At 39.8% G+C, this 13,049-nt stretch overlaps 1 protein-coding gene across 1 annotated transcript in view; it reads right to left on the bottom strand.

The window, feature by feature from the left end:
* Positions 1-13,049, bottom strand: part of LOC126204368 (protein qui-1-like) — a 396,210-nt gene that overhangs the window by 217,743 nt on the left and 165,418 nt on the right. The window contains exons 8-9 of the mRNA XM_049938742.1: positions 4,708-4,833; positions 689-820 (exon numbers count right to left, since the gene is read on the bottom strand). Of these exons, the coding sequence (XP_049794699.1) occupies positions 689-820; positions 4,708-4,833 (258 nt within the window). The remainder of the gene's footprint in view (positions 1-688; positions 821-4,707; positions 4,834-13,049) is intronic.

The following is a 13,049-nucleotide window of genomic DNA, read 5'->3' as shown; positions in this document are numbered from 1 at the left end:
TAAAACTGTGTGCCCGACCGAGACTCGAACTTGGGACCTTTACATTGTTTTGAATATGTGTACACAAATTAAAATATAATTATGTACGGTACATTGTGTAGATAGTTACTGTATTGTTATTTTAGCATATGTGTCTACTTGTTTTGTCCATGCACAGTTACATGAAATAATAACAATTGTATTGTTTTATGTATTTAACATACTGAAGAAGCCAAATGCATGGAAAACATACCGAAAGGCAACTATAATTAAATCAGTCAGTTACTTTTTATATATTTGTTTTGACATCAAATAGAAAAATATGTAGCAGACCTAAATTTTAATACTGAGCTCCAGGAAGTACTCAAGCAGAAAAAAAATTGTTTCTCACTATGTGGCTATGACACCCTGCAGTTAAAAACTTTTCATCTTGAGCTGGTGAACAAGTGATAAAAGTCTTACATCGTGATATGAGATTTTTGAGTGTCTTATGCTTGAGCAGCACATTGCAATGCACAGAATCTTTCCAAAAATAGCAGTTATTTACTTTAATATTAATTTACACTTTTCCATTACATACAAAAGAGTGCCAGATTAAAGATATAACATGATTTCAAATGCTGGACATATTTTAATTTAAGAAATTAAAAGTGTAATGTGATAAAAAACAAGTGAGAAATGGAGCTGAATATACTAAATGGTAACTTACCTTTGAAAGTGTGGGTGAGTGTGTTTGACATGACATGCCACAGCTGTGGGTCCCCGTTGTGTGGGACAACTACCAAGTGCTGGCCAGACGGTGTTGGCTCTAGCAGCTTTACACCAGCTGGGCAATGCAGGCCTGCAAAGTTTATTTCACTGTATTGTAATATTAATCAAAAGTGATAATACTGAGTACATAATTACACACTGAAATCCATAAGTTCCCATACTGAGACAAAAAGAGCTCAGTGATCAAAAATTTACAAGTTCTGGCTATATACACAAAAGAGGATATATTAACCATGATTCAGTGCTTATCATTTTTTAATCTCTCTGTGTCCTCAGATAACTATTCTTTCAGATTTAACCACAGGATATATGTATAGCCACCTCCACTGCACAACTGAGGTGGCTATACATACATCCTGTAACTAAGTAAAAATGTTTAAAATCGTCTTTCAGAACTGCCTCGAGTTTGTCAGTCACAGCCTTCTGGATCTTCTCAGAAAGTTGAAATGCAAGTCATCCAGATGTATTTTTAGTTTTGGTAAGAGGAAGTACTCTGATGGTGACAAACCATGAGAATAAGGAGGATGGTGTAACACTGATGTGTGCACATCATAATAAAAACACTAAGTATTGTCACCAGCTTTTTGGCAAGTCTCTCTCTCTCTCTCTAACACACACGCACACACACACACACACACACACACACACACACAAACACGGTTATATTAGATCCCCATAAACTTTAACAGTGAAGCTAGAATAAAGCCTTTTAACATGGCTGTATCACTGTCTGCTCCCACAATGTATTCAACAGTAATTACGTCAGCATAAGTTGAACAGGCTGACAGTTGATGTGGGCTGGCTGCAGCAGATTCACTTGCCTACCTCAACCAATAACATAACATGATTTTGTAAACATCTCTATGGCAACACCTCAGTGTTGTCGCAGCTCTGTAGACAGCTGCTGTTTTAGCCTGCAGCCATTAGCACTTCACAGCTGAAAGCCGGTAACAGTGCTGCGAGCTGTCAGGCATCTTCTTTCACTGTGTTGAGTATGGCTCAACAGTCATCAGTAGATGAGTTTAATGGCAAGGATGAAAAAAATGGCTCAGAAACTTATCTACTTCATTATTATATTATATAAATTTAGTATGAGAACATATGTACAACATTATGGACATTTAGAGCAATATCATCATCCCAGTGATATTTTTTATTCTGTAATTTAGCATTTTTACTACCCAAAGGCACCTATTTTATATATAATTCAAGCATTTTGGACAATAGGTAAACATATTTTGACATACTACTTGCTCCACAACTTCCCATACATCCTCCCCCAATCCTCGTCTTTACCATTAAATAGATAATATTCTGTTCTCTTTAATTTATACTTTTACTTTTCCTCTTGGTAGTACAATTTGATACATGTTATTACCCTGCATTACCACATTCTCATGTTCCATAACGAAGGAGGATCTTAATTGATGCTGGAAGTATTTCCTGTAACCCCAACTGTAATTCCACGATCTTTCTTTAGGAAAACTTTTTCTCAAATAGAATAACTCAAAGGTACTTTATCTCTCAGCTAAAGTTTGTCACTGAACAAGAACTGTTCTAACCAGTGTTCTCCAGTGATAAAAATGACTCTGAAAATGCTTGTTTGCTGAAAAAAACCTCGTAGCTGTTTTTGGAGGTTGTCTTATTTCCACATTCACAACATGTTTCAGGCCCAGCTCATCTTCTGGTGGCCAGTCAGCAATTAAAATTTGGGATTATAAACTCTTTTCATAATACAATGGTAGTATACACAACTGCAAGGTTCACAAATGCACAAAAATAATAAAAAAATCAAAGCTGTCAAAATAGGCTAAAATGTACATGCCATATGCAATTACAGAAGCTCAAAAGGCAGTTGTAAATGCCATACATCAAGAAATGCATATGGTATATCAGGCACAATACCTTTCAACTTGCAAAGACATAAACCAAATGTACCAAAGCCATAGTTGCAGTTAATGTGTACTGCAGCCAATAGAGGACACCTTGGGCTAACACAATGCCAGGTGGCAGAGCCGCCAGTATCATCACAAAATTTGATGTAAGTAGTATTCCAGATAAAATGATTCCAATGATAAAAGTAAAGCTGCGAGATATGGCAGCAAATACTACATATGTGAAATGAAACTTCCTGGCAGATTAAAACTGTGTGCCGGACCGAGACTCAAACTCGGGACCTTTGCCTTTCGCGGGTAAGTGCTCTACCAACTGAGCTACCCAAGCATGACTAATGCCCCGTCCTCACAGCTTTACTTCTGCCAGTACTGTAGTGTCGCAGAATAGTAAAGAGTTGGAAACATTGAATATTGTCAAAGTTTCGTTGCCTATTCCAAGAGCCAGAGGCAGTAGGTTAGGCAAGAGCTAAGAGGATTGCGCACATATGGAAGGTGTCGTCACGCAGGGGCAATGGCCTGGTTACACACAACAGGCGAGAGAGAATTGTTTGGCACGCGGGTTTGTGTTAGACGGAGACCTTCGTAGAGTGCAAGACAGAGGTATAGCGTCAGCTGTACTGCATTTCACAACTTCGCTTAAGTCTGCCGCAACAACACGTAACTCTGTCACAAGAACACCTAAGGGGCGAGCACGACAGATGAGTCAGCAGTATAAGTGGAACGAATGCGGTCATTACAAACGAGCATGACGTCAGGACGTCGCTCGTGCTTCCTTTATATACGCCAGCTTGGATAGCAACAAAGCACTCCCACTCGCAGTTAGACTTGCAGTCAGATGTGTATTGGGTCTTTGTGTAGCACTCAGTTCGGTGATCGACATGTTAATCTTTATTAAGGAGATGTTGCAGTAAGGGCGGCCCATCCAGCAGCAGACGTGAGCTCTGGTCCTCTCTGCTGCCACTGTCAATCATCAACCCAGGATTAGTGGACATAGCGGCAGACGCGCTCGCCGCCAATGCTGACCACATCAGTGAGCCGTCGTCGAGATCGTGCGGGGCCTAGGCCCTGTCCATCTGCCGTCTCAACCGGGTGAGCCGACAACGCTGGGGGATTGCAGCCCGTTCCGCCCGTCCACCGCGGACGAGCCACCAGGAGGAGCAGGGAAGAAGACGGGATGGGATAGAGTACACTCTGCACTACGAGAACGCTTCTCGTTGACAGCACCGGGACTCCAATCCGGAGCCACCTGCCGTCCGCCGTCGAGCCGGCCGGCCAGCCGGACACCGCCAGCCACACGCGGCCAAAGTTAATGATATTCTGCCGCTACGTCACAGTACGCGGCGCTGCACTAGCAAGACTGCGCAGCCCGGATCTGGTGTCATCGCTACGAGTCAGTGAGGACTCAGGGAAGGTCGTTGAGATCACCAAGCCACATTGTACTCGGCAGGAATAAAGGTGTTATGAATTAATAATGCTTCTTTGGCGTTTCTGACGCTTCTACAGCCATTTCCTAGCATTCTGACAACTGGGAGGTCACCGCTCGGCCATCCAGTCCACCGTAGGCGACCGGGACCACCGGGACGCCTACAGTACCTCGTCTTCTACCTTCCAAACTTAACAGAAGCTCTCCTGCGAACCTTGCAGAACTAGCACTCCTGAAAGAAAGGATATTGCGGAGACATGGCTTAGCCACAGCCTGGGGGATGTTTCCAGAATGAGATTTTCACTCTGTAGCGGAGTGTGTGCTGATGTGAAACTTCCTGGCAGATTAAAACTGTGTGCCAGACTGAGACTCAAACTCGGGACCTTTGCCTTTCGCGGGCAAGTGCTCTACCAACTGAGCTACCCAAGCACGACTCATGCCCCGCCCTCGCAGCTTTACTTCTGCCAGTACCTCGTCTTCTACCTTCCGAACTTCTAGTGTTTTATATCCATCTATGAATTGCAGTACGTGAAATGTTATTAATAGTTACATTTAAGCACAAGTCATAAGTTAAATATGAAAAGCAATCACATGCATGTTCAGAATTAAGTGCTGTAATATTTCCTGCCATCTACTTACTTTTAATCTGCAAGGGTAACGGAGGTTGAAGCCAACCATTTAGTGGGACCAGTAATGGTGCTGTGTAGCCATCACACCAGGCCATGGCTGCAGTTATCATATGACTCACCAGATCTCCACTGTCATCTGTGGGCGGAAAAAAATAATTATTAAATGTAGGTGAACTGGAATTGAATGTCACAAGTGCATTAACATTTTCGCTCTCACAGTCTGGAGAATGAAATTTCAAAGGAACCATTGAGATGGACAGTTATCAATCACTCTCATTTGACTGCAAATCACCACTATTTGTTAACTAAATACACAACTAGAGATTGGCAGTATCATACTTAACACAATTTCAGTGCTTTCTAAATGTTGTGTATTGTATTTTCACAGGCTCTTTACAGTGTTTATATACATAATTGTAGCAAGTTGAGTGAAGAAAAGAGCATTCACAAATTTAAACACTTCTCCCATATTCCCATTCACATACACACTGAGGAGCCAAAACATTATGACCACTGCTACCATGAGATTCACTGATCCCTGATCGCGTTGCAGGCATGAGATGTGGTACAGAAAGTAGATAAGTGGAGCACATACAAATGAGGAAAGATTACAGCATTAATACTGGGTACAAATGAGGCTATCCTCTGACATAAGTAATACTGACAGTGGTCAAATAATCAATATTTGAAAATATGATGTAACTGGATTGATATAAAATCTACTCACCTAGAGGTGACAGGAAAAACATAGACATATAACAGGTAAATAAATGTGCAAACTTTCAGAGCTAGTGGCTCCTTTTTCTGGTAGAATGGGAAGGAAGAGGGATAAAGGAAAAACACTGTGGGCTTTAGGAGATGGGCAGAGTTCTAAAAAGTCACCAAGAACACGGGGTCATAGGAGACTTACTGGACTGTCCAGTAAGTCTCCTCTGACATGGGGTTCTAGGCAAATTCTCCCCATCTCCTAATCCTCACCAGTCAGTTTGCTTCCTCCCTCTTTCTTCCTTTTTAGCCCTTCTGCCAGAAGGAGCCACTGGCTCTGAAAGCTTGCACATTTCTTAATTTTTCTGTATGTTTTCTCCTGTCACCACTTGATGAGTAGATTTTTTTACCTATACACTTGCATTATACTAACAATGGCACATTGTAATGGTCCAGTGAATGGGAATCAGCATCTAGGGAATGGTGAAGCTGGTCAGCTTCTGTCCTGGGTATGTACAGAAGCTGGTTGAAGAGTGATGAAAACACATGTACACTACAATGTTCTGGACATCTACACCTCATCACAGAACATGGAGGTTGGGGGCTTACCTGCTTTGCAATGCAGGACAGGCAGTGATCTGTGGCAGATCTAGCAGCAGAATGCAATGTTGATGCAAGCACAAGTGTTTGGAGCACAGCATTTGGCATACATTGTCTAACACGGGGTGCAGTATCAAATGACCCCTATATGTTCTCACACCGAACCAGTGGCATTGCACTCTATTGGCACTTTTTTGGGATTCAGCTTTGTGATCTGTAATTGGCCTTTGCATTGACATTTGGTGATACATAGTTCTGAAGTCTATTTTGTGTGGTTAATTATGGAGCCCACATAAAAGTGTGAACAGTTACAGTAAGATACTAACCCCATTAGTCACAAACAATCTGTAGCAAATGAGAGCATCATAACAGATACAGAAATAAGTGATTACAACAAAATACATTGAAGAAATGTGGAGGTTATAAACTGCTTCTACACAGTACACTAACAATTAACCCAACCCACTGATGGTAGTTCTGTTGTGTAAAATGGAAATTCCATGTGGCTAGGGCCTCCCGTCGGGTAGACCGTTCGCCTGCTGCAAGTCTTGTGAGTTGACGCCACTTCGGCAACTTACATGTCGATGGTGATGAAATGATGATGATAAGGACAACACGACACCCAGCTGGGAATCGAACCCAGGCCATTAGGTATGACATACTGTCGCGCTGACCACTCAGCTACCAGGGGCGGACGTTCTGTTGTGCGATACCAATGGAAAGAGCTTTTTTTCCCTCTATTTAAGACTGTCGTATCATTCAATATATGAGCAAAAAAATTGCTTGTTGTTTGCTTATTAATGCATTTTCAATGTGTCTGTAAGGACACCGATACTTACTAAAGTAAAATAACCAAGAGAGGAAAATTAAGGTTTTATGTCTAATCCACAATGAAGTCATTAGAGACCTAGAAAGACTAGGGTTGGCAGGAGCAGGGAATGATGACTCTTGCCCATTTCCAGTCTGAGCCGTGGTAAAAATTGCTGTTTTGAAGAGTGCGCCGCAGTGCGTAGTGTGAAGCAGTTGCCCTTCGTTTCTGGCAGTGGCGTCACTGTGGCAATCGCAGCTTTTGTGTCTCCCTCTGGTGAGAAAGGGGATAGGTAGCCAGTTCATGTGCATTTAAGGGGCGCTATGAGCTCGCTAGGCGGCGAGTCTGGTCAGTTGGTCAGCCGGGTCAGTGTGGGGCAGTCAGTGTCTGTCTGTCGTCCGGAGTGCTAGTAGGTGTTAGGCCGCCAGTCTGCTCGAGTTTGTTCAGGTAATGGTCATTGGACATGGGATCGATCAGTTGGTCCGTCGCGCACTGGGATACAAGATGACTTGTCCTTCTTGAGCGTCGGCGCATGTGAGGTCGCCACGTGAGTCCAGTGGGCCGCACCATATAGTGAGGGGTAGTGGCTTCGTGGCCGACATGAGAGCAACAGCAGTCAACCCACGACATTGGTCTGGCCGGCACGAGCTGCGACGCCATGAGACGGGAGATTGGCGCGCCTTCCTGCTTCCATTGAAGCGGCTGGCAGCGGACGGTTCAGGAGAGCATTTTGGGGGTTCTGCGCCAGGTCTTCACCAGGCATCGCAGTTTATTAGAAGTTAAGTGATTCATGATATGTTGTTTCATTTACTTGTTACATTCTACTTGTTTTCTTGGTCAGTCTCTCGTCCCCAGCTTGCTCGTCTGTCTCTTGTCCACATTTGTTAGACAGCTAGTGTCTGTCAGTCTGCCATATGTTAATAATTGCCTGTGTCATGTTTGTCGGATTCGGTGTTAACGAATGTATTGCTTGAAGTGTAATGGCCGAATTCCTGAAATATGTTTTTATCTTGACTATCATCTCGAGAGGCAGTATATGTATAATGTAGAGCATGTTTGTATATTTTATGTAAGACTGCATTTCATGAGTTTTTATTTAAATGGTCATTGTAGTATATAAAGTTGCCACCCTTCCACTGTAATACTTTTTTTTTTTTAATTATTTGCACCTTTGGTGGCAAGTTAATTTTTTTTAATGTTAGTGTTTTGTAGCATTTCCATCCCTCCTATGGGGTGCATAGTTTATGTGCTTGTGTGAGTTGTTAAAATTTTTAGTTTAAAGTAATCTGGTGTGTTGTAGATTTGCACCAGTGTAGTCTTTCAGAGATTGCTGTGAGCGGTCGTGACTACGGCCATGTCAAAAGGCAGCGGCAAGGTTCTCAGCGCGAAAGCTCATACGTCTTTCTGCCTCTGAATAAAATTGTAACTTTGTATTTTGAGGGTGCTTTCTGATTATAATTTGAAGTTAGCTTAAAAAAGAAAAAAGGTTTTAGAAATAAAATTTCCATTTGTTGAAAGAAATTTAATTTGTTTTCATCAGTTACCCACTGGCAAATACTTCTGCACTCACATATTGTGATTAAATGTGCTAATGTTCTTGATGAATCGCTGGTAAATAAAGTAAATTCTTAAGAAAAGGTTTTGAAAGTAAATTCACAGTTCACAGTCCATGCTATTTCTTAATTATTTCATATCCACTCTGTACAAAAGACTTCAGCAGTATTCACCATTTATAGTTTTTACCTTTTGCATAGTAATCGGCAACAACAGTAGCTTTTGTATTCCAGGAAACACTGGCCATAGTCTTCTGACTGATGAAATTGATAAAGCAGGACCACCAGCTTCAATGCACATCTTTGAATGATGTTTTATTTCTTGTATGAAGTGGTGAATACCATTTATGAGCCAAAACATTATGAACCTATTTGAAAGGGCCTCAGCCCATCTTTGGAACTCAACACAGCAACGATTCTGCATACCACAGGTTCGATGAGTCCTCAGCAGGTTTTGAAGAGTGTGTGTTGCGAGGTGTTTAGTTTATGCCGGTATGACGAAATTCTCATAAATTACATGTCTGTATATGTAAGCACAGTGTTAGTGCCTGAAAGTGCCTTAGATCTGTTCAAGTGAGTTCAGATCGAGCAAATTTGGTGGTCAAGATGTCAATGTGATTTCTTTATCATGCTCCTAAATCTCTGTAGCACAGTTCTGGCCTTGTGGCACAGTCTTCTTCAATTTTGACGATTTTTCAGTATCTGATATTCATACAAACTTCATGCAGTTTTATAAGGAGTTTGCTTCTCCACTGTACCTGTTCAGAAGAAAGTGGCTGAAATCAAACCTGGCCATAAATCATCTCTTGAGGTCTCACATGAAACACATCCCAAAACAGCAATGACAGATATAAAATTTTTTAAAATGCACATTATGGCATGGACGATTGTTAGACATATTTATGTTCCCAAGTCCATGACTGTAGGAGGAGTGGTTAATGAATGAATGAAGAACTGAGCTTTTTGATTAGCCTAGCCACATGCTGGTACCACCTCAGTTTATTATCAGTCTGGAAATTCTGAAACTTCTCACATGGAGCCTCATCCAGTGTATGTCCGTTGACCTTGACTGGTGCCTGCAAGTAATTTTTATTTGTTTGGAGTTTCATAGTATGAATTCCTGTAAGATTAAGGATTAAGCTGTTGCCTGTGACCAGTTGTAAGCCTGTTCTATTATTGTACTGGAAGGATCCACTATGGATTTGCTTGGATCCTTTATCAGTATACTTGTGTATCAGCAAACGGTTTTTGAAAAGTCCTTCAGTATTGCAGGTAAATCATTTATGCAGATTAAGAACATAAGTAAGCCAAGCACTGAACTGCATATTTAATATTTTCCAACTCTGAATTTCATCTTATTAGTTTTGTATCATTTGCTAATGTTATCCTCTGTTTTCCGTTGGAAATATACAACTAAGAGGCAGATTGGTAATGCCACACCAATTTAGTTTACTTAGCAGAATTTTATGATGCACACAATCAAAGGCCTTGGAAAGATAACAGAAAATGTCAACAGGGTAATTTTTCTTGATTAAGTCTATTAGAACTGAATTTGAGAGATCATATATTCCCTTCTCAGCAGAGAAGCCTTTACAGAATGCAAACTAAGCTGTTGTTAAAATGTTACCATCAGAAAGAAATTTCAGTATTCCATACTATAATTTTCAACAGCCCTGAAAGGAGGGAGAGCCATCTATAGTTACAAGTTATTTCCTTATCTCAACTTTTTTTTCATTGTATCTTTACAGTCATTCAGTACAGTCCCCTTATTCTCTATGACTGAATCCCAACATCTCAGAAGCTCTATTATTCCATCCTGGACACCACCTGAAGGCTTACATTTCAACATGGTTATGCTCACCTGCACATGATGTGAGTTTCTACTGCTTGTCTTTGTGCTTGTCAAACCAGACCTTGGCCAGTAAGGTCATTGGAACTGTCCCCAGCTGTGAACATTTGGAGCACTATGGACAGTGCCCTCCAACCAGCTAAAGATTTTGATGATCTAAAATTTTAACTGAACAGAATTTGGCACAGTACCCTCAGGGAGGCGTGTGACAATTGTATCGATCAATGTAAAACTGTAACTGATTACGTAAGTGCTAGAGGTGCAACAATGCAATACTGACTTGCTTAATTTGTGAAGTTCTTTCTCTTGAATAAATTATCCAATTTATCTGAAATTGTAAACATTTGTTTGTCTGTACATGTACATCACATCTACAGATTTCCATTGCATTTGGAAAATTCCTTTGTGGTGTGTTGTTGTTTTTGTCTAAGAGTGTATTATCATTTTCCACTTTGTTGTGACTAACCTGCCATGTTTTCTCCACTCATTGTCACAACTGTGTCTTTAGCCATTTGGCAGCAGCTCTTTCAATGTGAATTATTCACTTCATAACATACAATTTTCAAATCATTCAGTTTGGTGTATTGTAAACATGGAAAGATTTCCAATAAGAAACAAATTTGAGGAGAAATACAAAATTTTGTATTATTTATATACATTTCTGAGGCATTGCTGCACAAATAATGGTACAGTTTCCCATACAAAGAAATAAGATGCATAATTGCCTTGTTCAAACAATGAAACTGGTGTCAATAAATTCTTAAAAGAAAAACACTTTTCCATCAGAAGAGTAAAGAGCAATCTTTTCAGTGAACCAAGCCCCATGTTGAACATAGACTGCCTTTTATTTTTTCCCATAAATATAGTAACCCCATATACTCTGATGTTTGGGTATAGAGTTTTAAATGATGTGTTAGTAGTTTACAGTTCTCTTCATGGTGAGTGCTGTAGTTGTAATCAAAATTGAAAGGATTTAGAGTACGCTGATTTTTATATAAGAATAAAGGGAAGGAATAGATAGTATTTATAAATTTTGAAACAGTGGTTGACAGGATAACTGTGGTTTGGCAACACACATTCCTTATTATTTTATTTTGTAATATGGGGAGTCACATAGCATTTCTTGAATTTCTTCTGAAGATTACACCATAAAAAAATAACTGACTCAAAGTAACATTGACAGACTATCTTCCTAGTGTGTGCGTTTGTAGCAACTGCCAAAATACGCATTGCAAATGCTAAGCTGTTAAGTTTATTTGCTAAGTAGTCACTATGTATCTTTCACTTTAAATTTTTATCGAGATTTAGACCTAAGAAATTAACACAGTTTGCCTGTGTGATATCCTGAACACTGCAAGTCACCTTTACTTCACTTATTTTAATGGTTTCAATTCAAATTGTGTTGTATTGGCCGTAGTTACATTTATTTTCAAACAATTTTGATGGAACCATGATTGCAGTTTTTCTGATGTATTTTTGAGACTTCTTGGAATTGTTTCTTCTTCTGTCTTTTGGAAACATTTATTCCAAAAATAGCCTAGAGAAAATATTGAAAATTACAAGAATTGGACAGAGTTTTGATTCTGCTGACTGTTTCTGGAAATGTGCCATGCTAGTAACCTCTTACTGGAAACATCTAGATGTAGACCAGATAGTGTATGGTGTATCAGTGGGAAGGGCAACACGTGAATCACACCCATGTGTGATTGCCATAGGGTCATTTCATGTCAAGACATTCACACCACCTTACATCTCAGATTTGTATGGGGCTTTGTTTGTTTCCTCTTCTTCAGGGAGCTAAGAAACCATACCAAATTTTAGCATTTTCTCTCTCTCTGTTTCCATTTTATGGCACTTTCAAGTTTGGGAGTTTCATTGTTTTTAATATTGTGATGGCTAAAATGAAACTTGCTAATATTTTGAAAATAAATATTTTTTTTTATCTGTCATGCAAACTATGTGAAATCTTGTGGTTATACTCTACAGTACTTCAACATTCGGAGAAAAAATTTTTCATGATTTTATGCAGTACCAACACAGGAGGAAAATATACTCTTATATCTTTGTAGTTCATTTTGTAAAAAATATGGTTCTCTGTTTGCATAAAATAACATGTAAAGTGAAAGATTCTTTTTTATTTCAAAATAATACTCGGCAAATGGATGATCACAATTTGGAAAATAAAATTAATGGCTTTTTTAGTCTTTTATTGCAGTTTACGCCCTATATTGGGAATTTTAAATCTCTTTTATTAATTGTTTCATAAAAACTATTATTGTTCAAATATTCATATACATTCTTTGGTATTTTTTAGTGTTTTGGTATTGTTAGTATTTCTGATAATTTATATTTTGTTTAAGGGATAAGAAACAATTATATACAGCCCTAATTCATGTTGGAGTCGTCATTATCACCACCACTCATTGCTCAGCATAGTGACCCCATTAACCAACCATCTCCTGGATGGTTACCAGCTTCTCTTCGAACCTGCTTTTTGGTGTGATCTATGCAACTTCTCGCTGCTCTTCCCCTGCATCTCTCTCTTTGTCCATCTTCCCTTCCATGATTATTTTCTCTGCATTTTCTCCAGCTCTTCTCACAACATGGCTAAAGATCTGGAGAAGCTTTTGATTGACACGAGAAGAATGGCAGCTGGAGATACTGAGTTGCTCAATAATGGACACTTCTTTCAGTCCATTTTATGCACGTCCTGTGCCAACACCAAAGCTCAAATGAACTGATACACTGCTTGTCTCTGGCCTTAAGTCTCCATGTTTGGCAACCATAAATGACGATGGAAAACACAAGTATTTCAATGAGTCAGACCATTTTGGTTT

The sequence above is a fragment of the Schistocerca nitens genome, chromosome 9, assembly GCF_023898315.1.
Source record: "Schistocerca nitens isolate TAMUIC-IGC-003100 chromosome 9, iqSchNite1.1, whole genome shotgun sequence".
In the NCBI taxonomy this organism is placed as follows: domain Eukaryota; kingdom Metazoa; phylum Arthropoda; class Insecta; order Orthoptera; family Acrididae; genus Schistocerca; species Schistocerca nitens.
This window is presented reverse-complemented; position numbering and strand designations above follow the sequence as displayed.